The sequence below is a fragment of the Cryptomeria japonica genome, chromosome 8 (assembly GCF_030272615.1).
Source record: "Cryptomeria japonica chromosome 8, Sugi_1.0, whole genome shotgun sequence".
Taxonomy (NCBI): domain Eukaryota; kingdom Viridiplantae; phylum Streptophyta; class Pinopsida; order Cupressales; family Cupressaceae; genus Cryptomeria; species Cryptomeria japonica.
In genome coordinates, this window is record NC_081412.1 from 22,646,235 (window position 1) to 22,671,571 (window position 25,337).

The 25,337-nt window shown below is 34.4% G+C and overlaps 1 protein-coding gene across 2 annotated transcripts; it reads left to right on the forward strand.

Moving 5' to 3' along the window:
* The first annotated feature begins 10,921 nt into the window (after positions 1-10,921).
* On the forward strand, positions 10,922-12,010 carry LOC131074179 (uncharacterized). Of its 2 annotated transcripts, none has more exons than XM_058010743.2 (3): positions 10,922-11,098; positions 11,161-11,283; positions 11,671-12,010. In XM_058010743.2, exons 1-3 carry the CDS (start codon positions 10,934-10,936, stop codon positions 11,746-11,748), a joined length of 366 nt encoding a protein of 121 aa, XP_057866726.1. In that variant the 5' UTR covers positions 10,922-10,933; the 3' UTR covers positions 11,749-12,010. The 2 variants fall into 2 exon arrangements, with proteins under 2 accessions (XP_057866726.1, XP_057866727.1); XM_058010744.2 differs by having other exon boundaries at positions 11,179-11,283.
* Positions 12,011-25,337: the final 13,327 nt, after the last annotated feature.

Here is a 25,337-nt window from a genome sequence, read left to right on the forward strand (position 1 = left end):
TAATCTTCTTCTCCTTTCCGCAAAACAAACTCAACTAAGAATGGATCACCAGAGATCCTAGATCTTCAATCTTACAGTCAATGTAATCATAAATGCCTTCCTCGACTATGACACCAGTAGGTATTTGAGATAGGGCATTACATTTTGCCTTCCATTGAATGAAGTCTACAAAATCAACGGGTGCACTAGAGCTAGGGTGTGATGTAGAAGCCATGATAAACAGAGAAATTTGAAAAGTACCTTCGTAAATTGAAATTTAGGGCTCGCAAATTATACTTCGCCACACACTCCCTCGATTGCTGAAATGCCACTTTGTGTTCTACACTTCACCAACAGATGTTTGCTTCTGATTCTTCTTCAAGATTTTTGAAAAATTCTTCGAATCGCAATCCAAATCGCTCTTCTTCACTCACTGCTTGAATACTTCTTCACTCGAGAACTGATAAGTGAAAAATAATTTGAAAAATCCTTTTAAACAAGTTCTTCACCTACCATAATAAATGCTCCATTATTAGGGCGTAAACCCTAATTTGCCTTTTACCATTTCTGATCTTCTACCAACTGACAGGTATCACATACTGGTTGAGGTCTTTTACCGGTGTAAACCAGGGGTTTGAAACATTTCACTGTTTGCTCCCCCTAAGCTTTTCTGATGCTTAGTTTGCCGGTTCAATGACTTCCACACTAGGTGCAGAAACCGGTTCTTCTTGAATCACTTCTTCTGGCTTCTTCTTCCAGGTTTTCTTCATATCCACTTGAACAGTTTCAACATCAATCTTTCCTTCTGGAGTGACCGGTATATCATCCAATATATTCTTTCTAGTTTTGCAGAATCTTGTTGTATGACCCGGTTTGTTGCAATGATAGCAAACCATTCCAGGTGCTCTCCAAGGTCCATTATTCATGTTTCCATTCTTCCTTCTGCATGTTGCAGTAGTGTGACCATAACCATGACAAATCAAATAGTTTGCTCTCCATCCTATTGCTGCTTGATAGCCACCGCTACCTGACTGATGATTATAGGTATTAAACTAGTTTGGATTCCGATTCCCAGAGGGTTCAAGAAAAGCTCCTTGACTCCTTTGAGGATACCTTCAGGTATTTTGCATGACAGACTTGCATTCAAATGCTCTCTGCCCAAACTTGTTGCATGCATAACAATTACCATTGAATCTATTGGGTCTAGGCTTATCGTTTAAAAAATAAGGAAAATTATTATATGCCTTACTTCTACATACATTGGCAGTGTGTCCTTCCTTGAGACAATTAAAGCAAACAGGTTTGAACTTTTGCTTACCTTTATCCTTTGGTGTCGGTTTCTTCTTTGATGCTCCATCTTTTGTTCCAGAGGTCTCACCTTCCTCATAATCAAAGAAACCAAGTCCATTGGTATTCTTTACTGGTTTAGCTGATTCAAGCTTCTGCTCTATCTTCACAGTGCTCTTATTGAATTTGACAAGTATTTCCTTTGACTCAGTGAGTTCTTTGGAAATAGCAGCATTAGATTCCTTCAAGGTTGCATTCTCAGAAATAGCCATGTTTAGTTCACCTTGCACTTCTTCTTTTTCCACTTTACTCTCTTGAAGATGAGCGGTGAGAACACTGATTTCTTGCTTCAGCTTGGAGATCTCACGATCTTTGTCTTTTACCATATCTTCAGTTTTCCTCCAGTTCTCAAGCTCTTGACACATTCGGATAGTCAATCCTTCCAACTCCTTTCTCAGGTTGGTATTGGATTCATTCAATTTTTCCACTTCTTGAACTAGGGCTTCCATGTCCGCTTCATCAGAAGAACTGTTTTCAGTTAGCTCCATTAGTTTTTCAGCATGCTCTCTTCTTTTTGCCTGAGAGGCCTTATATTTAACTTTAAGTTCATCATAAGCTTGCTCAGTCTGAGTGAGCTGATAAGTAAGTTCCCTCACAATGTATTCCCCCATATCTCTTTCCAAGTGGTTAGACTTATAGAAAGACTGGCTCTGATACCAATTGATGAATACTAAGAGGTGGGTGAATTAGTATACCAAAGAATACTGTACTTAAACACTTTAACAATCCAACAGTAAACCAATAAAGAAGTTTCACAAACAAACCGATTAACACACATGCAGACCAAATAGCAAATAAGACATTCACGCACAGAAGAACAATCACCATAACACAAGAGATTTTGACGTGGAAACCCAAATGGGAAAAGCCACGGTGAGATGAAACTCACAAGTAACTATCTGCAAAATAGTAACCAGACCGGTTAAGGTCATACAATGTTCTTTACCAGAACAGATCCTGTTAGGAATCTCAATCTCTGTTAGGAGATAAGTCTGATTAAAGACTACCTTGTGAGAGGATTTTAAATCCACAGATGTGAATCACCTTGTTAGAGGATTTACAAAAGATTTTCTAGGCCTACCTGGTTAAGGGTTTCTGACTTGACAAAGATGTGAGTAATCAACAAGTGAATGATCTAGCAAATGGCACAATCTGCTTGATTAGATCCATGGTAGCTCATTGCTAATGCATTTCAGCATTACTTAAGTCTTTAGTAAATCCACACTCTGTTATAGCACACAAACTTGATCTTCTCAGTTAAGATCGCACATACAAGAACTTTGTCAACCACAAAAAAACTTAACAAAACCTAACAACTACACACATACTCTCCTTCTAAACCCTAGACATGATGTCCTTAAAAGGAATCTGATTTCATGTCGGTCCAATAGGATTACATTGTAAGTTCCTAGGTTCATTGTATCTAGACACATTTGGTAACACGACACAAAATCATCGTCAAAGTGTCGGTGGATGGTAACTCATCACAAAAATATACCGGTTGGTAACTCATCACAGAGTATTACCGGTTTGTACAACTTTACCGATTACCGGTTGGTAACTCAGAGTAATACCGGTTTAAACAGATTACCGATTGACAAAAATGAAGACTGGGAAAATGGTAATTGCCGCTTCTAGCTCCTTTGTTCCACTTCGCTTGAGCTCTTCATGCCGCTTGGGTCTTTATATCGCTTGAGATCGGTAAACACTTTTCTGCATAACATCGATAGTCTAAAGACTATAACATAATACCAGTTTGGAACAAATACTGGTTGAGCATAATTCATACATTCAAAAAGTGATCTCATAGCAAGTGTGTGTCCATCAATGACAATCACAATAAAATCATCAAAAATGCCAACATAGACAAAGAAAGGAAAGAAAAGAACATGAACTCTACCTCAACCCAAATACTTGAAAATGCCAAAGTCCAATACATGACGATGATCCCAAGCGAATTGAATTTAGTTGAAAGGGTAATGTGTGTTCAATTGGTCACAAGAGGGTTCTCAAGAGGATCAAGAATGAAACATGAGAACATGAGCCCTCAATTTTTATTTTATAAGCAAAAAGGTATATGATGTCATTAGGCATCAACATCATTAAGTGTTGTATGAGCATAGGTCGAGTGAAAAAGACCCTGTTGGGGGTCAGGGGTCAGGGTTTCAAAGATCACATATCACTTTGTGTTCTATGAACCCTCAATGTATGATTATCGAAAGTGACAACACCGAGGATTAGAGACTTAAGAACTATGGTTCCAACTTAGAACCAGATATTTGTTGGTAATTTGGAGGAATTGATTATGTTTTGCATTGATGTCAACACTAGCTATTATGGTTGTTTACCGGCTTCTGGTAGAAGGATTGGATTGGGAAGATTATCAGTTGATTGTCACCAGTATGATTAGAATGATAGAATAAGATTGTATGAATGGTTCATATGCTTTTGAAGTATGTTTCACTTAGTTGGTATTGACTTGATCGGATGCTATCTTATGTTCTAGTAAGCCTGCTTTGTAGGTCCGGTAAGGGTTTCACCAATAGAGCTTTATTGAAGATCTTTGATGTAATGCCAAGTGGTGTTGGTGCAGCTTCTAGAAGGGATTTAGGATGCTGATGGTGATTGTGTTCATGCCTTGACTAAATGGTGTCATTTCTTTGGCGTGTGTGGATCTAATTTAGGTCCGGTGCTATCTAGGTTATGGACCGGTTTCATGAAACGTGTTGGTGGATCCTTCTGATGCACTTCTGAGATGTTTTATTGATTGGATGATATTTGTTTGGCCTTAGGCCGACATGTTTTATGATTTTATTTTAGGATTATGTAACGGATCTATTGAATTATCATTTGTGTGGCCGACCTAATTGTTTAGGTCCAGGGCTTGTATAAATATTTGTAAGATCTCAATGTAGATCATATAGGCAAGGAGCGAATAATGTAATAATCATTTGTGCAGAGGATTTGGTCGATCATAGGTGGTCAAGTTGGGTTTATGTAAGAGGTTTTAGACCTCTGGTATTGAGCTTAACCAAAACTGTAATCTGGCATGTTTGATGCTATCATAGACAATTCTTCTTTCCAGATTGTTGTCCAAATACTTTGAGGTGGTTGACCTCTTTTATAGTCAGTAAGACTCCGTTGTGATGAGCAGTGCATTTTAGGCAGTGTGCCTTCCTGCATGTGCATGCCCCTATTGTAATCATATACTTTTTGCAGAAGTATCATTTGACTATGGGGAGGGTTTCCCACCATGGTTTTTCTCTTTATTGGGTTTTCCATGTAATGCCCCGCCAGAAACCCTAAAGGAAAATCACACTACAAGGCAACTAAGGGGTGCAATAAGTTTCTTTTAAAAAGATTAAGCACAAACATTAAACATTACATGTAATAACACAAGCGAAAATCTAACCATGACATCCTAAAGGGTTACCAACGAAGATTACTTCAAAATAAAACTACATCACAATGTTAATCTAATTATCCATCTAAATTAGGGAAATCCAATTACGATTAGCTAACTCAAACTCAAAAACCGATTCCAAATAGATAGGTTTAAAGAGTTACAATATTTATACTTCCAATGATTCATTTATACATAAGATGAAGGATAACTGAAATAACATACAATCCATTGAACTTTAAATTAAAATATTCCATAAATTACAGGGCTTCAATAGAACAATAAAAGTACATAAGTTACAAAGCCAAGGTTACAAAGTTTAATAATGCAATGACCACATGGTCACAACTGTACAATAATCTCGAACAAGATTTGATACAAAAATCATGAACCAAGAACCACCAATGAAGTCGATCCTCGCAAGAATGTAAGAACCAATATATCCGATGGGAAGTGGCACTACCACCCGACCATGTGATCCCATAATGGAACCACCCCACCATGCTAGGAGATAGCAGAAGACCCTCAAGCAAGCAATAAGACAAGTACAATAGTACACATGACTCCGTAGAACTCAAGTGACTCAACTCACAAACCCTAAAGAGAGAGTGTCATGACATGGCTTAAGATGGTTACCCTAGGTAGGCCTCCATAGGTCTCGACCCCCATCCAAGGTTATCTTGGAAACCTCTCCCGAACCCCCGGTTCCATCTAAGCATCATGCGGACCCTACCAACCTTTCGTGAAGACAAGGTGGTAGGTTTGCCATTCCAAGCCTTCCCACACACCTTGATCCTGTACAGGCACTCAACCATGTGCGGGGTACAATATCTTAATTAATTTAATAACTACCCACCCCCTAATCAATTATTAGGTTATCACTTATTATCTGACTTCCAAGGGGTTATCCTGCCATCCACTTCGGGTGCGGCCCCCGCTCGAAAGCGACTCTCTCTCCTAAGACACTAACAGGAAAGGTCCCTCTATGAGAACTCTATGGCGAAACTGACAGCCATATCTAATCCTGACATAACACAGGGGAAGGACTCACAGTCACTAACCCAGGATTGACCATTAGGAAACATAACACATAATGGCTCACATCCTCAGGGTTTAAACAATGACACTTGACTAAGGGGGTACACATCAAACGACATAATGACAACTTACCAAAATTGCAACGACATTTAAACTTGACTGCAATCATTATTAATACAAGATTCCAAAATAGGCAATCTTTCCTTTAAGCAGTCGACAACATAAAATACTTGCAATACAAGTTTCCAAAAATCAAGAAATCACATCTATTTTAACATAAGGAAATGATGAAGTCACATGTCTAATAAGGTTAATTGAAACCACATTTAAAATTTAAACCCCCAATCATTTGATTATGAGTAAATTATAATTAATCCGAATTGACTATAATCATAATCTAAATTGAATTCCAATTTAAACAAATATATATAATAATATAAAATAATCTCAATATAACATATATTCATTGAATATAATATTATATGATTATATTATATTGAAATATAATATCTAATTTAAAAAAAAAAAAAACATTTAAATCCACAAATTTTACTCACCCCCTTTTTATTTTCCAGAATATATAAATATAATATAACAAATAACCAAAAATAATATATATATATATATATATAGTTATTTATTAATATTTTTATTTGATTAACATTAATATTAATTAACAATTATATATATATTTTTAACTTAAAAAAAATATACTGCTACCGTGGGGTAGCAGGCTTCGCCTCCCCCTCTATACTCTTCCAAAAAAAAATTTCATTATAAATTTTCTCTCTTTTTTTTTTATAAAAAACTCAATTCATAACAATGACAATCAGAGAATTTACTGCACACTCAGAGCTAAATAAAACATAATAAAATTAATTAAATTCATATAAAATTAAAAAAAAACAACATATTAATTTAATTCACTGGTAATAAAATTAAACTAGCAAGAAAAATCTCTGAGACAAAACAAAGATAGGGATTAGTTCCCCAAAACAAGCCAATTCATTCCCAATTTCAAATTGGCTGGGAAATAAATTGTTTGTCACCCCCCAATTAGATTTTTTTGCCAAACAAGAATAGAACAAGGAGAATTTAACTCATAAATTTTCCCCAATTTGGAAAATACCAGGAAGGATTTATTTAAAAAAAAAAAAATTGAAGGCATGAAGGGAAGTTTCTTGGCCAAAATTTTGCCAGCATGACTCTACCCAAAACACAAAAATAAACAAAACTACAATCACTAGGAATGAAATTTCTTGCATAACCAAAATGAAGAAAAAGATTATTTTTTACCAACACTTTTCATGAAATTGATTTGGGAGAGTTTGAAGTTGAAATTTAATAACAAAATTGATTGAGATTTTCCAATAACCTCATAGCAAAAAAATTCATAACCCAACACTCGTTATATCAAACTTTTAACAACATCCAGAAATTGGGAAGAAGCATGGATTTCTAAAAACAAACAAGAAGAAATCAACCAACCTATGGAGCTTCCAAGAAGAAATTTGTGAGCTTCAATCCTTCAACAGAATTCCAAACTAAATCAAAAGCTTCTTCCAAAACAATTTTTCCAGAATTTCTCTTCTTCCAAACAAGCCTCCTTCCCAAAAATATTTTTAGAGATATATAGGGAAAATATCTTAACCTAAGCTTTTAGGTTGAAATATTTTATATCTTAACCTAAGCTTTTAGGTTGAAATATTTTTCTCATGAAAACATTTAATAAACAAATTGACTTTTTTCTATTTTCCTTCAAAAATAAATGGGAATTTCTTCTTTATTGAAAAATACATTTCTCACATTTTTAAATTTAATTACTCTTTTCAACAAAAGTAAAAATCAATAATTTTAACTCTATTTTTGTTTTTCTTTAAGTCTAAAAGCAATAGAATTAACTTTATTTATTTTACTTCTTCCATTTAATTTAAACATGGTTACTTTTCCAAAATAACACAACTATAGATTTAGATCTAGTAAATTAACTAAATAAGCTAAGTTCAAGACATAAAGGCATAATAATGAATACATTGCTTATACCAACAATGAATGACAACTTAAACTTAAATAATTAACCGAACCCACTATGGCACGCAAATTGAGGAAAATACAAGAAGACTCGAAGGACGAACAAAAGGAGTGGACGACCGACTGATGACACTCACAAGAGTAGACTTAGGGTAAGAATTAGGGTCAACAACTATCTCCTCCACTCCCATCGGACATATAAGGCACGCTCAGACCTGTGAAGCCAGGTGGAGACGATACCCCATACCTACCTGGTACTTGTACCTACAATATCCTACATCATCGAACCACACATGCCCATACACAAATATAGAATATACGACATACACACCGATGAAGGAGAATCCCAACATTCCTTGTCTCATCGAAGTGAGTGAAGGAAGATCGTCCCCTTGCATCCAATACAATCGCAGACACGCAACATAAATATGACACATCGCATAGATAAAGTAAGGTGTCAGTATAATGCAATAATCCATAAATGCTACAATCACAAGTACTGAAATACTGAAAATAACTCATACATCTCATATCTAGATAAACATGAAATAATATCCAATATGTCTGAATAATGTCTAGCAGAATGTATCAACTAAAAAATAAACTGCAACAAAATATCAGTCTAATAAGTCCGATCGAGAAGGGGTACTACATTCCTTGTACAAATCATGGTGTTATGTGTTATGGTTGCATGAGATTGATTATTTGGTTTTCAATTATGTTTTAATGCTTTATCAGTTATTCCGATATCTATTTTCTTATATTCTGGTAAAAGGTTATAAGTGCTTTAATTCACATAATCCATTGACAATTGATTCACCCCCCCTCTTAGTTGTCCACCGGTTATCCTAACAATATCTTTGTAGCTCGAAACATTGGAGAACAAAAACCAAAAGAGGCAAGTCCATGTTTTTAAGATTAAGGAGAATAATCCCCCAAGCCAATTTGGGAATCTATCATCCCCAAAGCTCGAAACCCGAAAAGGAAAGAGAAGGGAGGAAAAAGGAGAACAATAAAGGGGGAAAAAACTAAACCAAGGAAAGGGCAAAAGAAAAGAAAAAAAGGTTGGGGTCCCTACTTGTGTAATTATGTAGGTGGGGTTTGAGTTGTGATGCACAACACTTTCTTTGTACACTACTCATAAATATAATATTATCAAACATGAATTTCCAACAACATTCTATATAAAATTAGTTTCTATTCACCAAATAAGCTAATTATGATCTCTACATAATTGATGCAACTTGTAAAAGGGGAGAACCAATGAATGAATGAACATTTCAACAAGTTTTTCTTGAAACAATGACATTTTTTAAAGCATGTTCCTTTAAATGTTATGGCTATTTTTTAAAAAAAATGAATGAAAATTCCAACTATATTTTGTTGAACCACAATACATTTTTGAGAATAACTCATCTTCCAATGGAACTTTGAAAAAGCCATTGGGACTAACATGTGCTAAATGAATAACAAGGATTACTTTACTCTTGTATTTTTATTTAGGTTATGTAAGGTTGTATTTTTATTTTTGTGTAGGTTTCTACAACATTAATGGTGACAACATATAGCATAGTACAATCATATGGATTCATATGATTTTATGTCTTTTATGCTTGGAATCTATAGCCCTAAAAAAATATCTCAAAAAAAATTGGACTTTTGATTTTGACAATTTGATAGCTGATCTTAAGGTTTTTATGCATTCTGAACATAACAATAATGTCTATTTTTCTCCAAAGTGTACCATTGAAGGTTAAATCTCTCAATAAAAGATAAAAAAATATAGATCTAAAGCTTTAATATCATGTTGGAGTTGATGATTGAACCTCACAAGTCTTAGAGATTATTTGCAACCAAAATATACTATCAAAAAAGAGAGAAAAGTAACTAATTTATGTTGAATCTAATAACTCTATTGATGCAATAGTGATAGTTGTAATAATATACAATGAATAAATATTGATAAAGGAATTTGCTTCTTTGTTAAAAAAAATAAAAAATATTGATAATGGAAAACCTTGGTAGAAACTCTAGGTGAGGATATAATAAGATCATGACATGTGCTCTAATTTTATGACTTGAAACATAAAAAAGTAAATGATTTAAGTAGGCTTAAGCTTGCTAGTGTGATAGGAAGCTAATTATAATCAATTAGGTGACTACTTTTTTCTCTCTAACAAACAATATAACCATATCCATGTGACTCCATCATCATTTAAATTATCTCATACCTAAATCTTTCCAAAACTCCATCCATAATATACTATTTTAAATATACCCATGTGATTATTCTCATTTAAAATATTTCAAACTTCAATCTTTCTAGAACTCTTTCTTTGTACACTACTTCTAAATATAATATTATCAAACATTGATTTCCAACCAGATTCTATATAAAATTGATTTCTACTCACCAAATAAGCTAAACATGATCTCTACATAATTGATGCAAGTTGTGGGAAGGAAAACCAAAAAATGAATAAGCACTTCAACAAGATTTTCCTGAATCACAAACCATCTCTTAAAACATGTGCCTTCAAATATTATGCCACCATACCTTACCAAAAAAAATAAATAAAAAAATCTCAAGTTTTAAAATAAAATAAATATCTAACCTGTCCAAACTCCAAAGATCAATAATGATCACCCTATTCTATATTGCAAGAATGGTAGATAAGATATGATTGCTAAAGTAACCATTTCCCCTTGTTTTCTTATGAAGCAAGAGGGATTGCTAATATCATCCCATAATATTAATAATCATTAATTTATTATCCATTCAACAAGCTAGATCATAAAATTCCACCATGAAAGACCCAAAAGAAAGTTGTAGGTGAATGAGAGAGGTCAGTTTCCTTATTACCAATCAATCACATGCAATCTAAAAGGAGGTCTTAGACATGGGAAAAGACCATTTATTCTCCCCCAGCTTTTCGATTATACTATCCCCAAAAACTTGGAATTAGCTACTTTCAAAGAAGAAACGTATGTGAGGTTTATGTACAGAGAATCTCGTGACCCTCTACGATGCCACCGTCATCTTTTCAAGGGCATAGGCAATGCAGTCATCCTCTATATCTACACCCTCTTCACCTGTATTTTTCTACACTTGAACAAGTCCAGTATACCAGAAAAATGAAGAATATAGGTATTAGAGCTTTAAACTGCTCGCCAAAAAGCAAAATAAAACTCTCTATATACAAAAGGATTCTCAGCCGGATTATTCTCAAAGGAAGAAGAGAGAGGAATTTGAACTTGCTGTATGCAAGGTTAAAAGCAATACTGCCAAGATCTACAAAGGTAACTGCAAAAGATCACTTTTGATACTTGGCTTCAAATAAACTTCTGCTTGTTTTTATTAGTATCTATGGCTTATGCAGGTCACAGAGGATGATTCAAGATCTAAAGAGTTTTTGGATCACAAAAGCTGCAACAGTTCAGCTTTAATGGTTGAGACCAGTGACCTGCCAAAAGGGTCTCTCCAGGTGTGCGATTGCAGTACTATACAGTATTCCCCAATGCCCATTGTCTTTTATAGATTAAATATAAACAACCGACATGTTATTTGTTCCTTATCTGACGCATTGAACGCCCCTAAATAAGAGAAAAAAGGGGAGGAGCTGTTTAATCTCTTCCATGCCCATCGTCTCCTCTAAAACATATCTTTTTCATTCACAGTTTTAGATATTTCAGCGCCCTAAATATTAAGCAAGAAATACAGTAAGATACCAGAAGATACATGGAAGAGTTATTAACTTGCGCTAAATGAATAACGATGTTTTCTTTACTCCAGTATTCTTATTTGGGTTGTGTTGATTAACAGAGAACTTATTAATCAACAGATTGGGTTATGGTGGTTGATTTCTATGTAGGGTTTTGTACCTTGCAAGCTGGAAGCGACTGAAACTAGTGGAAAGCTGTACCTTCATGCTGCTGAGAAATCAGAATGACATTCTTCCTCTTAGTACTTTATCAATGTTAGAGAAAATAAATTAAACGTGGATCAAAGTTTCTGGCGTCTACATTCCATTTCAGGAAACAAATTGTTCCTCTGTACTGTGGCATTTTCCTTGCCTGAGTTGAGTTTAGTCCGTATGAGTTTTTTAACTGTTTATGAGGTAGTATAGGATAATTTTTAGTTTTAATCAATGTGTATTTTTCGATCATATTCAGGAATGAATGTAGATCACATTCAATAATCTATCATCAAAAAAGTTGAGACCTGTTAAATTTTAGTTGACATGAGTTTTTTACAATTTATGAAGTAGTATATGATAAATTTTGGTTTTGATCGTGTATATTTTTTAATAGATGTTTCGGATCATATTCAATAATCCCGCCTGAGTTGAGTTTAGTTGGTATGAGTATTTTAACTGTTTATGAAGTAGTATATGATAATTTTTTGTTTTAATCATGTATATTTTTCGATCATATTCAGTAATGAATGTAGATCACACTCAATAATCCATCATCAAAAAAGTTGAGACCTGTTAAATTTTAGTTGACATGAGTTTTTTACAGTTTATGAAGCAGTATACGATAAATTTTGGTTTTGATCATGTATATTTTCTAATAGGTGCTTCGGGTCATATTCAATAATAAATGTAGAACACATTCAGTAATCCATCATCAAAAAGAAGGTTGGAAGTTAACTATTAGTTGGCAGAGTTCTTTTACAATTTATAAAATTGTATATGATTTGTATTCTTTAATCCACGTTTTGGATCACATTCAGTAATGAATGTAGATCATGCTCAATAATCCATCATCCAAAAAGAAAGTTGAAGATTAAATTTCACTTGACATGAATTTTTGTACAGTTTATGAAACAATCTATCAAAAAAAAATTGAAAGTTAAATTTTAGTTGACATGAATTTGATTTGCGTATAATACAGTTCTGATTAGATTAAATCGAGAGAGGCCCCAACCATTACAAAACTACCATGCAGACGTACACAAAAGAAGAACTCACAAACAATGAGACTACCAGAACCACAATACAATTTAATGCAAACCATATTTAATAATCCATCATAAGAAAGCTGCACGCACATCTCTGTATCACCAAATGTTTGCAGCTGTTTTGTATAATCTAATCTGGGTTGCAAAACAAAACAGATCAGGGATTCCTAAGATGAAGTGTTAAACTGCATAGTCAATGATTTAATTCCTGATCCTTCCCAATGGTGTTAGGGAATAAAATGAAGAATGTGAGGTTGGCATGAGTACGTCCATTACATTATAATGAAAAGCTGGTAACAGAAGAAACAAGGAGAAGAAACAAGATTGCAGTCACGAGCATAAAAGTAGTTATGGTTCTCGTGATATTGTTGAGCTCACGAGAATTATTCTTTCCTTACTACAGAGGCATCCACTTCCCAACTCAGACAAAACATTCACGTCAATGTATGCATAGGAATTTTACATTTATGTTGCCTTTGCAAATACAAAACAAAAAGATGATCTGGAGCTGACTGAGTTAAACAGACGCAAGGATATTTTTCTATTCACCTCATATATTTGTTTAACATAATCTATGCTATTACACATTTGTTTGTCTAAACTAATGTTATTGTTTTAGATCTTTTCTTGTTTTCTGGGTTTCCTTGCTTTCTGACAGTACTCATATTTATGAGAGATATGTTTGTTTGTTTTCTCCGAATGAGAAAAGTTTTTTTACTATTTGTTTATATAAAGTATTAATATTGTTTTAGAATTTTTTTTCTCTCTGTTTTGGTAGTTTTCTTACTTTCTGATTATATTTATATTTATATTTAGGAGATAAATATTTACTTGCTATTTTGTTATTATTATGAATTTGTATGAATAAAATATTTTTAATTTTTTTTTTCATTTAAAAAGTAATGATAAGTAGGTATGAAAGGATTTTTTTTGAGAGAAATGATTATAATTATAAAAAGATACATATAGAAGAAATGATTACACTTCAAGAAATATGGTGAAAAAAAAACTTTTAAAAAGTTTATATATATTTTTAGATTATATATATAGTTAGTATTCTTATCTTTTCTCTTTATAAAAATATAGTTTTATATGTTATATTACACATCTTTGATTTAAATCGATTTGGTGATGTTATTTGTATCTATTACAAATTATTATATTAGAATGACTATTTCACCTTCTAAACAATATTTGTGTCTTTATAATGATTACTATTGTATTGGAAGAATTTTTCTACATAGTTCTAAATGTTGGAGTTAGTGATTAATGGATCTCAAGAAGATTTACAAGTTTTCTTCCAATATTTTTGTATGGGTTGGTAATCTTCAACTTTAGTTTCTTTCATTGATGTTACTATAGAACTACTCAAATTTGAAAATGTTTAAATTATTATAATCTAATATGATATTTACTGGATGAAACCCTTCAAGGGATATATAAAAGAGTTGGATTCAATATGTGTGGAAACACCATAATGTTTTTGATATTTAAAGCAACAAAACAAGGTTGCTAACCTTGTATACAATTAGTCCGTAGGTAGCTTAAAACATAAGCAACAAAACAAGGGTGTTGACCCTATACACACTCAAGTCGAATAGGCTAATAACAACAAGAGGCCAAATAGACCTTCAAAAGCACATTAACAATATAGCTAGGAACCCAAGTCAAGGGTGGAAAGAAATTCACCTACAACTCAAGGAAGAGTTTGGAGGGGGGATAATTACCTTTTTGCCTATGACAAGTTACAATACTCTAGATGATACTATTGTTAGGAAAATCATTACAAATGAGAAAGCGAGGAAGTCCCCTTAGAGGGTTTGTCGGCACTTGGAACTAACTGTTGACCAACCAACAATGGTTGCTGCAAAATAAGAGAACCAAAGTAAAAGTCATAGGGTTAGAGGAGGTCTCACTAGTAGCAAGAGGGAGAATAGGATCCAGGGGAGTGAAGGAAGCCACAATAGCAGTAAGAGACACAACCTAATCCCTAGAGGAGTCACCATCAACATGTGAAGATTCATTAGAACCAGAAGCCTCAACAATCAAATGATCACCATTAGCATCCTTCCACCAAGTAGAAACACCTTTACAGTGTTGGACATTGTTGCTGCTAGGATATGTTATTGTCATTGATGTCAACATATTCTTGTGATTTATTGCTCCGGTGGTTGCAACTTGGTTTATTGGGATCATGGCTAGGTGTGTGGAGTACTTCTTGTGTCTTTCTGTATTGGTTTTAGTGATCCAAAGGCTTAACTGATCATATCATGTGATCCAGTTTTGTAGTTTGGTTTTTTTGATCTATGCTTTGCAGAGTTCGGTATTTCCTCCGATATATTCCAATGTGATAAGATCTTGAGCTGATTTTTTGGGAGATTGTTTTGTATTTTCATGCGTATCTACATTTCATATGGTTTGTGATTTGGTGCTCCACAAGTTATCTTTCTAGTCTGAGTTGTTGCTGTTTGAGTATTCTTGAGTTTCAGATGTTGATTGATGAAGATTTGATAAGTGTTGTTGGTGCAGCTATTGCAGATGATTCTAATGTTCTATTTGTTTTGATGGTCCACATTGATTGTTGTGTGAGTTTTTGGTGATTTTGCTGAACTGGTGATGTTCTTCGTGTTATGTGGTATTCTTGGTGGTGTTACGTGTTGCGGTGGATCTTGGCATAATTTCCGGTGGTGTTGCATGTTTGAGCATTTGGTTTAGGTCCATGTTATGTCATGCATATCATTATATTGGTTCAGTGGTCGATCTTTGTATCGTGTGATGTAATTTTGTAATTATGAGTTGAGGGTTTGGTCGACCTTGTAGTCAAGGTTGATGATTTGTATAAATAGGTGATATAGTCATGTAATTTTAGAGTTGAGGTTTTGTCTACATTATCAAAGAGTGGTATATGTGTGAAAAAAGGAATTCATCTTTTGATGTGGTGTATTAGGTAGAGATTGGTGTAGAGCAGACAAATGCGCTTAACTGGAATTATCATCAGGCATTAGCAGATGCTATTATTGCACTTCATTCATTCTGGATTGTTGTCCGAATATTTTGTAAGTCAATGAGACTTCCTTGTAAGGTAGTGAACCTTCCTTGAGGGTTGTATCCTTCTAGGTTATTTTACTCTGAGCAGTGAGCTCTAGGTAATGAACACGAATGCATGTGCATTCCCATTGTAATTATTTTAACATACTACTCCAGAGTATCATCTTATTGTGGGTAGGATCCCACCATGGTTTTTCCCTTAACCAGGTTTTCCACGTCAAAATGGTGGTGTTGTGTGTTGTGCTATCAATTTGCTTATCTTTGTTGTTGTTGCAGGTAATCAGATTTGTTTTGAGGTTAATTTTATTAATATAGTGAAAACTGATTCACCCCCCCTCTCAATTTTCCTTCATTGTTGTTTCCAACAATTGGTATCAAAGCTAGATCCTTCGAAAGAAGCTTGACTTCTTGAGGAGATCCAAGATGACAACTGGAGGTGTTATCTTTAAGAAGGTGAGTTTGAGATTTGATGGAAGTAATTATGCTATATGGAAGAACCAGATGGAGATGCACTTGAGATGTCTTGCAGAAGATTATTGAAAGATTACAAAGGATGCCTATTCTGTTCCTCAGAATGGACTGGTTACTACTGCTGAGATCAAGGATGCTAGAAATAACATTAGAGCTAAGGAAGCACTATTGAGTGCCCTAACTGATTCAGAAATGACTAATGTAATGGAACTTCAGACTGCACATGAGATTTGGGAGAAGCTTGAGACCCTGTATGAAGGAGATACCCAAGTCAAAGTTGCTATGTTGCAGAGTTTGAAAGGGAAGTATGAGATGCTGAAGATGGGAGAAGATGAGAACATAAACACCTTTATGGATAAGGTGAATGAACTTGTCTTAGGTATCAGATTTTCTGATGGAACCCTTGAAGAAGATGAAATTGTTGCTAAAGTACTAAGATCATTGCCTCCTGCTTACAAACATAAGGTAGCTACTATTGATGAGATCTGGAGTGTGATTACTATGACAAGAGATATGTTGGTTGGAAAGATTGTTGCATTTGAACTGAGCAAATTTGCTAAATCACATGAAAAGTCTGAGACAACATTTAGAGCATCTGTATCTGGAAAGTAGAAGTATGATCTTAATGAATGTAGAATATCCAGATATGAAAGAGAGAGAAGAGAGATGGAAGAGCAAGAAAGAGAATTGGATGAGCTTGAAACATTGATTACCTGGAAATCGCCTAAAGGAGTTGGTAAGTATGATGAAAAATTGCCTCTGAAATGTTTCTCTTGCAATAAGATAGGACATTTTTCTTCTAGATGCCCGGAGAGAATGTCTAAATATGATAGGCATGATAAATTTGATAAGTATGTTAAGTATAATAGATATGAGAAGCATGAAAAGTATGATAAGCCTCACAAGCCTAACCAAAAGTATAAGCATAAGAAGAACCATTATTATGCTTCTGATGAAGGTGTTGCAGATGAAGAATTAGAAGGAGATGAAATTGTATTTATTGCTATTAAGGAAGATGGACCGGTACCTGTTGATTCTACACGCTGCATTATTGAGGAGAAAGTTTTAGCTGCTAAAGTTGAAGTGAAAGATGAATGGGTGATTGACAGTGGTTGTTCACATCATATGACCAGTGATAAAGCAAATTTGTGAATATAGAGTGGTATGATGGTGGAATAGTAAAATTTGGAGATGACAAAGCCTATGTGATCCGTGGTAGAGGTTCTATTCCCTTTGATGGTAAGCACAACACTGATGATGCCTTGTATGTTGAAAGTTTGAAGCATAATCTTTTAAGTGATGGATAGATGATTGACAAAAGTTATGATTTGCAATTCAAGAATGGAAAATGGAAGATCCTAAATGCCTCTGGTATAGAGATTGCATTTGGAACTAAGAATGAAGGTAATATCTTTCATTTGAATACTGGTGAGAAAAATTGCTTGATTGCTCAGATTGATGAAAGTTGGTTGTGGCATAGGAGAATATGTCATGTGAATTTTGATTCAATAATTAAGATCAGTTCTATTCAAGCTGTTAGAGATTTGCCTAAGATTGTTAAGCCTGATAATCCGGTATGTAAGGAATGTCAAATGGGAAAACAAACAATAATTTCTTTCAAGAGTAAACAATATTCATCTAATGGATTACTAGATCTTGTGCATAATGACCTATGTTGACCTACAAGTATAAGAAGTGTACAGGGTGACAAATATTTCATGTTGTTGGTTGATGATTATTTCAGGATGATGTGGGTTGCCTTTTTGAGAGAAAAATCAAAAGCATTGGACAAATTCAAGATATTGAAAGTAAAGGTTGAGACTAAGACAAGACTAAATGTGAAATGTTTGAGATCTGATAGAGGAGGAGAATTTTGTTCCAATGAGTTTGATTCATTCTATGAGAAGCATGGGATTAGAAGACAATTATCTACCACTAGAAGCCCATAGCGAATGGACTTGTTGAAAGGAAAAACATAACTATCTTGGATGTTGCAAGGACTATGTTGATTGAAGGGAATGTTCCAAAGATCTATTGGAGAGAAACTGTTAGCACTGTTGTTTACACATTCAACCGATTGCATATAAAAGGTGATACCTATAAGACTCCTTATGAGCTATGGGTTGGTCATATTCCTACTGTGAGATATTTCAAAATTTTTGGAAGCAAGTGTTATATCAAGAGAGATGAGGATATAGGAAAGTTTGATGTGAGAAGTGATGAAGGAATTTTCTTGGGATATTTAGCAAAGGGAAAAGCCTACCTGTGCTATAATAAAAGACTGAGAAAGATAGTGAAAAGTGCAAATGTGAAAGTTGATGAGAACTATAGAAAAGAAATCAGAGTATGCGAATATGATGATGATCAGAATGTTGTTTTAACATAAATTTTGTTTTAACTCGGATATTGCTGCTGCCAGTGGAGAGGTGCAAGAACCTTAAAATCAGAATAATTAGAAGACTCCAAGGATTATAAGATTGAATAATTTTGAAAATCAGATTATTGGTGATAAAAATAAATGCGTGATGACTAGAAGAAGGCTAGCTGCTAAAGAGGTATGTTTGATTTCCAAAATTGAACCTAAAGTTATTGTTGAGGCTTGCAAAGATGCAAATTAGTTGAAGGCTATGGAAGACTTGAATCAGATTGAAAAGAATAACACATGGAAACTTGTGCCTAGACCTAAGACAAAAATGTGATTGATACTAAATGGGTATTCAGGAACAAATTGAATGAAGCTGGTGAAGTTGTTAGAAATAAAGAAAGATTGGTATGCAAAGGATATTCACAAAAGGAAGGGATTGATTATGAGGAGACTTTTGCTCTAGTAGCTAGACTTGAAGCTGTTAGACTATTGCTTGCATATGCTACGTATAAGGATTTCAAAGTATATCAGATGGATGTCAAGTCGGCCTTTCTGAATGGTGATCTTGAAGAAGAAGTCTACATTGAGCAACCTGATGGATTTTCATTATCAGGTGATGGAGACATGGTATGCAAACTGAAGAAATCTCTTTATGGATTGAAACAAGCCCCTATAGCCTGATATGCTAGATTGGATAAGTATTTGTTGAAATTAGGATTTAATAAAGGTACTGCTGATAGTAATCTGTATTTCAAGATTGAGGATGATAACATCTTGATTGTTGAAGTTTTTGTTGATGATATTATCTTTGGAGGAGATGATAACTTGAGTATGAAGTTTTCCGGTGATATGCAAAAAGAATTTGAGATGTCTATGATAGGATAGATAAAAATTTCTTAGGCTTATAGATTTCACAAACTGGAAAATATATTTTTATATCTCAAGCTAAATATGTGAAGGAATTATTAAAGAAATTTAAATTAGAATATTCTAAACCAGTTGGAACTCCTATGGTTACTGGCTGCAAATTATCTAAAAATAATGAATCTTCGAAAGCTAATCAGACCTTGTACAAATCTATGGTTGGTGGACTGCTATACTTGACTCATACTAGACCTGATACTATGCATGATGTGTGCATGGCTGGTAGATATCAAGCTGATCCGAAAGAGAGTCATGTCACTACTGTAAAGAGGATATTCAAATACTTGAAATGAATTGTAGATTATGGTATCCAGAGAATGATGATTTCATGTTATGTGCTTACACTGATGTCGATTGGGCTGGTGATGTTGATGACTGGAAGAGTACCTTTGGTGGTGCATTCTTTTTGGGTAACAAATTGGTTTCATTGGCTAGTAAGAAACAAGATTCAATTTCCTTATCTACTGCTGAAGCTGGATACATTGTTGATGCTAGTAACAGGTAGTTTGGATGAAGCAGATGTTGAAGGATATCAGAGTTATCTATGATGAGACTACTGTCATTTATTGTGATAATTCCAGTGCTATTAATATGTCAAATAATCTGGTGCAACATTCAAAAAGTAAACATGTATCAATCAAATATCATTTCTTGAGAGAAAACGTTGGTGAAGAGGAAGTGAAGCTAGAGTATGTATCTATAAAGGAACAAATTGCTGATATTTTCACTAAGCCTTTGCTTGCAGATACATTTGTCTATTTGAGAGACAAGTTAGGGGTATCCACCTCTCCTGATGGGAACTAGATGCATTGAATTGCATCGATCCGGTGTACTTCACAATCTTATCTTCTTGTCCAGATTGATGAGTTTATGATCCTCTGGTGGAGTAGTCTGTTTTTGGTTTAGTTGAGCTAATTTGTCTATCTAAGAGGGAGAGTAAGTTTGATTTTATGTTTTGAGGATCTTTGACATTGTTGTCAAAGGGGGAGAGAAATCATGTGAAAAATTATTTTATCTGCTTGATCTTAGGGGGAGTTAGTGTGTTGGAGATGTTTTCTTTCTTTGCATTGATTGTTTTTCACATCCATATATTGCCATCAATGCCAAAGGGGGAGATTGTTGGATATTGTTGTTGCTAGGATATGTTGTTGTCATTGATGTCAACATATCCTGTGATTTATTGCTTTGGTGGTTGCAGATTGGTTTATTGGGATCATGGTTTGGTGTATGGAGTACTTCTTGTATCTTTCTATATTGGTTTCAATGATCTGGAAACTTAATTGATCATATCATGTGATCCGGTTTTGTAGTTTGGTTTTTTTGATTAGTGCTTTGCAAAGTTCGGTATTTCCTCCGATATATTCCAGTGTGATCAAATCTTGAGCTGAGTTTTTGGGATATTGTTTGGTATGTTTATGCGTATCTACATTTCAGATGGTTCATGATTTGATGCTCCACAAGTTATCTTTCTAGTCCGAGTTGTTTCTGTTTGAGTATTCTTGAGTTTTAGATGTTGATCAATGAAGATTTGATAAGTGGTGTTGGTGCAGCTATTGTAGATGATTCTAATGTGCTTGCTGGTGTTTCCTAATTGTGTTCTATTTGTTTTGATGGTCCATATTGATCGTTGTGTGAGTTTTTAGTGATTTTGTTGAACCAGTGTTGTTCTTTGTGTTATGCGGTATTCTTGGTGGTGTTACGTGTTACGGTGGATCTTGTCGTAATTTCCAGTGGTGTTGCATGTTTGAGCATTTATTTTAGGTCCATTTCATATAATGTATATCATTATATTGGTCCGGTGGTCGATCTTTGTATTGTGCGATGTAATTTTGTAGTTATGAGTTGAGGGTTTGGCCGACCTTGTAGTCAAGATTGATGATTTGTATAAATAGGTGATATAGTCATGTAATTTTAGATTCAAGGTTGTGTCTGCATTATCAAAGAATGGTATATATGTGCAAAAAAAATAATTCATCTTTCAGTGTGGTGTATTGATCAGAGATTGGTGTAGAGTAGACAAACGTCCTTAATCGGAACTATCATCAGGCATTAGCAGATGCTATTATTGTAGTTCATTCATTCCATATTGTTTTCCAAATATTTTGTAAGTCAGTAAGACTTCCTTGTAAGGAAGTGAACCTTCCTTGAGGGTTGTAGCTTTCCAGGTTATTGTATACTGAGCAGTGAGCTCTAGGCAGTGATCTTGAATGCATGTGCACTCCCATTGTAATTATTTTCACATACTACTGTAGAGTATCATCTTACTATGGGTAGGTTCCCATTGTGATTTTTCCCTTAACCGGGTTTTCCACGTCAAAATCTTGGTGTTGTGTGTTGTGCTATCAATTTTCTTATCTTTGTTGTTGCTACAGTTAATCAGATTTGTTTTGAGGTTAAGTTTATTAATCTGGTGAAAACTGATTCACCACCCCCCCCCCCTCTTAGTTTTCCTTCATTGTTGTTGCCAACATATAGTGCGAGAGAGAATAATCTGTAGCTAAGTGACTAGTTGAGAACATCTATGAAAATGAAAGGGAAGACCCTCATAATTTAATGGTTGAGTCCATGATATATTCCCACCCATAAGAACCACATCCCCAGGGAGAGGCATAAATATGTCAATATTGATTAAAATATGAGAAAAAGTAGAATGACCCATGAAGGAAGTGGTATCATCAATCTTCAAGAAACAACCATTAGAGTTTCCAATGGCCTCATAACAAGAAAGCTCCCAAAAATGAAAAGGAATATTGGGAAGATGAATTCACATCATATGCACATTGAGGGGTTCAATAAGAGGGCTAAAAAAAGTTATCCAGGTTTAACCGTAAGAGAGTTAATTCCCCAAGCCCACAAATTTCTCAACACCTAGTCATGATCATCAAAAGAAGCAAAGGAAGCAACAAAAAAACCATTACAATAAGGGAAAAGCTTAATATTATGAGCAATTAAAGGATTCCATGAATCTTTCACCCAACAATGAAGATCTAGGAGGGAAGGCCAAAGCCCAACAAATCTGCACACCAACCCACAACGTTGGTAGAAAGCAACATTTTCTACCATAATTTGACCATAAACCATAACAGGGGAGGTCTTGGCACAAGGAAGAGTACGATATTGTTGCTATTTACTAAGTTGTCATTAGTTTTATGCCCAAAGTCATCCTATATACACTAGTCGGTTTATACTACCGAAAAGTCTAGTCGGTAAATAACAAGGTTATCGATGTCAGTTATAGAAGAAAGACAAGTCACCAAGATGATACACACCGAGCTATGAACCGAGACAAATACAGAATGTCTATCGAGTAAAGTTCATATGTCTACCGAGCATCAAAGAAGGAATACCGAGTTAATCTGAACCGAGTGGAAAGTGATACCACATTCAATGAACCTGGACACACATGTGAAACGTGTTACAAGATTCAAGAAGATGAAACTGTTATTACATAGGAAATTGCATTTAAAGATTTTGTATGATTTTGAGGAAGAATATCCAATGAAATAATTTCTATGTTTATTCATTCAATAAAACATGTTTGTATGATCGAAGCATGAATAGATCACCATCTCAGAGATTTATATAAATAGAATGATTTGAGTATTTGATATGATATGACATGACAATCAAGAAAGAAGATTGAAAGAGATATTCAGAGGTTACCAAGAAGGTTTCAGAGAACAGTTTAAGGGACAGAGTATACAGCAGTGGTTACTGAGTTTATCTATCAATTACCGAGGAATGCTATGAGCAAGGTAATTTTATATTGAGCACATAGAGTCTACTATAACATTTCAGATGTGAAGTTGCAAATATTTTGTAAAGATTTTAATTGTATTATTAAGTTGTGTTAGAAACCTTTAACAGGGTAAAAGACTCTAATAAACTCTATAATTTGTAAAGCCTTTAACCAGGTACAACATTTTGTAAAAGTGTTTATAAAATCCTTTAGCAAGGTAGATCTGAAGATCTTTATACTCCTAACAGGGTAAGCTATCAGAAATAGCTAAACATGTAGCTCTAACCGAGCAATCTTGATTACTGCAGTAGTGAAGTTGTGGGTGCCATCCCCATCATAGTTTTTCTCTCTAACCAAGAGTTTCTGCGTGACCAAAAATCTTTGTGTTATGGAGTGAAATTTTGATGGATGTTATTTCTATGATTATGTTTCAGTATTATATATTTGCGAGATCAACAATACTTAGTTTGTGTTTATCAGTAAAATTGTTTTTCAAGAAAAGTTTTGAAGTACTGATTCACCCCTCCCCTCTCAATACATTAGCTTTCCTAGTCAGACCTAACATATATTTCTCCTTGGGAGGATGAACAACAATAGATGTGGAAACACGAGAATAGATCTACCCACAAATAGTAGGAAAAGCCCCAGGATGGGGGACCCTAGTACTCGCAACCCTTGCAAGACCACCATCTTTAGTAGCAACACAAAACCAGCCACCTAAGGGATGAGAGATGACACACCCATAGCCTGAGAGGCAAGAGAAACATCCACACCCATTAGAACAAAAACACCCAAAGGTGTAAGAGGAGGGACAGACAGAAGAGCCTCACAACCAGTGCTTTGTAGGCCCCTAAAATCAAGTTTAAAAAGGAATTGGGTAGGAGGGCGTGTAGGTGAGAGGGTTTCCATTGGGAGATAAATTGTTGTTTGGAAGTGTCATAAAGTTAATATTGAGGTAGTGTTGAATATAGCCAAGATATTTCTTCTCTTTAGAATTTTAAAAATAAAAATATTGCACTTTTTATTTAAATTATTAGTCATATCTCATTAAGAGCAATTTCATCACGTTTCCTATCTTGACTAGAAATTTCATGGTCTTTGATAAGGCCAAGCTCAAAATCCATGAGAATATTAAGTTTTTTGAATTTATATCACCATGAGTATTTTACTAACTAGCTTGTATATCCCATACCTCACTTGACTTATCATAAAAAATTAGAATATTTAATTTTATCAACAAAAAAGGTGTTTACAATGATTTTGATTTTTTATATGATTAAAAGGTAGTTGTAGATATTTAAATTTTGTCTAAGCATGGATATATATACATATATACACACATATTAGTATACATATGCAAATAAATACACACATTAGGATCTATATACACACACACACACACACACACACACACACACACAGAGAGAGAGAGAGAGAGAGAGAGAGAGAGAGAGAGAGAGAGAGAGAGAGAGAGAGAGAGAGAGATGTTGGTATTTTTATCTCCTCTTTTGTACCATTTGTATTTATCATCGAGCACTAAGGATTCAACTACCAATATTTACATAAATATATGCTAGGAATAATAAGACATACTACCCTACCCATTTGAGAAAATTCCAGAGATTTGATCTATCGATTCCCCTACCTTAGGTAGAGAAACCACTACCAAGGACTCCCCCCCCTTGAATTTTCATTCATAGGAATGTAAGAAGAGAAATATACATATATGTTGTAATGAAATGAGATTATTAATTTTGAAAATCATATATAAAAATAAAATGTAAAATTTCTTTTTTTTTTTAATTAAGGAACAAATAGGTTTTGAGGGGCGACCTGAAACCCCTTACAAGAAGTTTTTAAGGGACCATAAACCCTCATATTTTTGCATAGATTTGGAACCCTCGGAAGAAAGCTACAATAAGATACAACATAGCCATTTAACAACCCAACCACAACTTAACCATGAAAATTAAACATTGAAGAGCTAGTTGTACAAGAAAAAGGATGAAGCCAACCTCCAAAGAGCTTA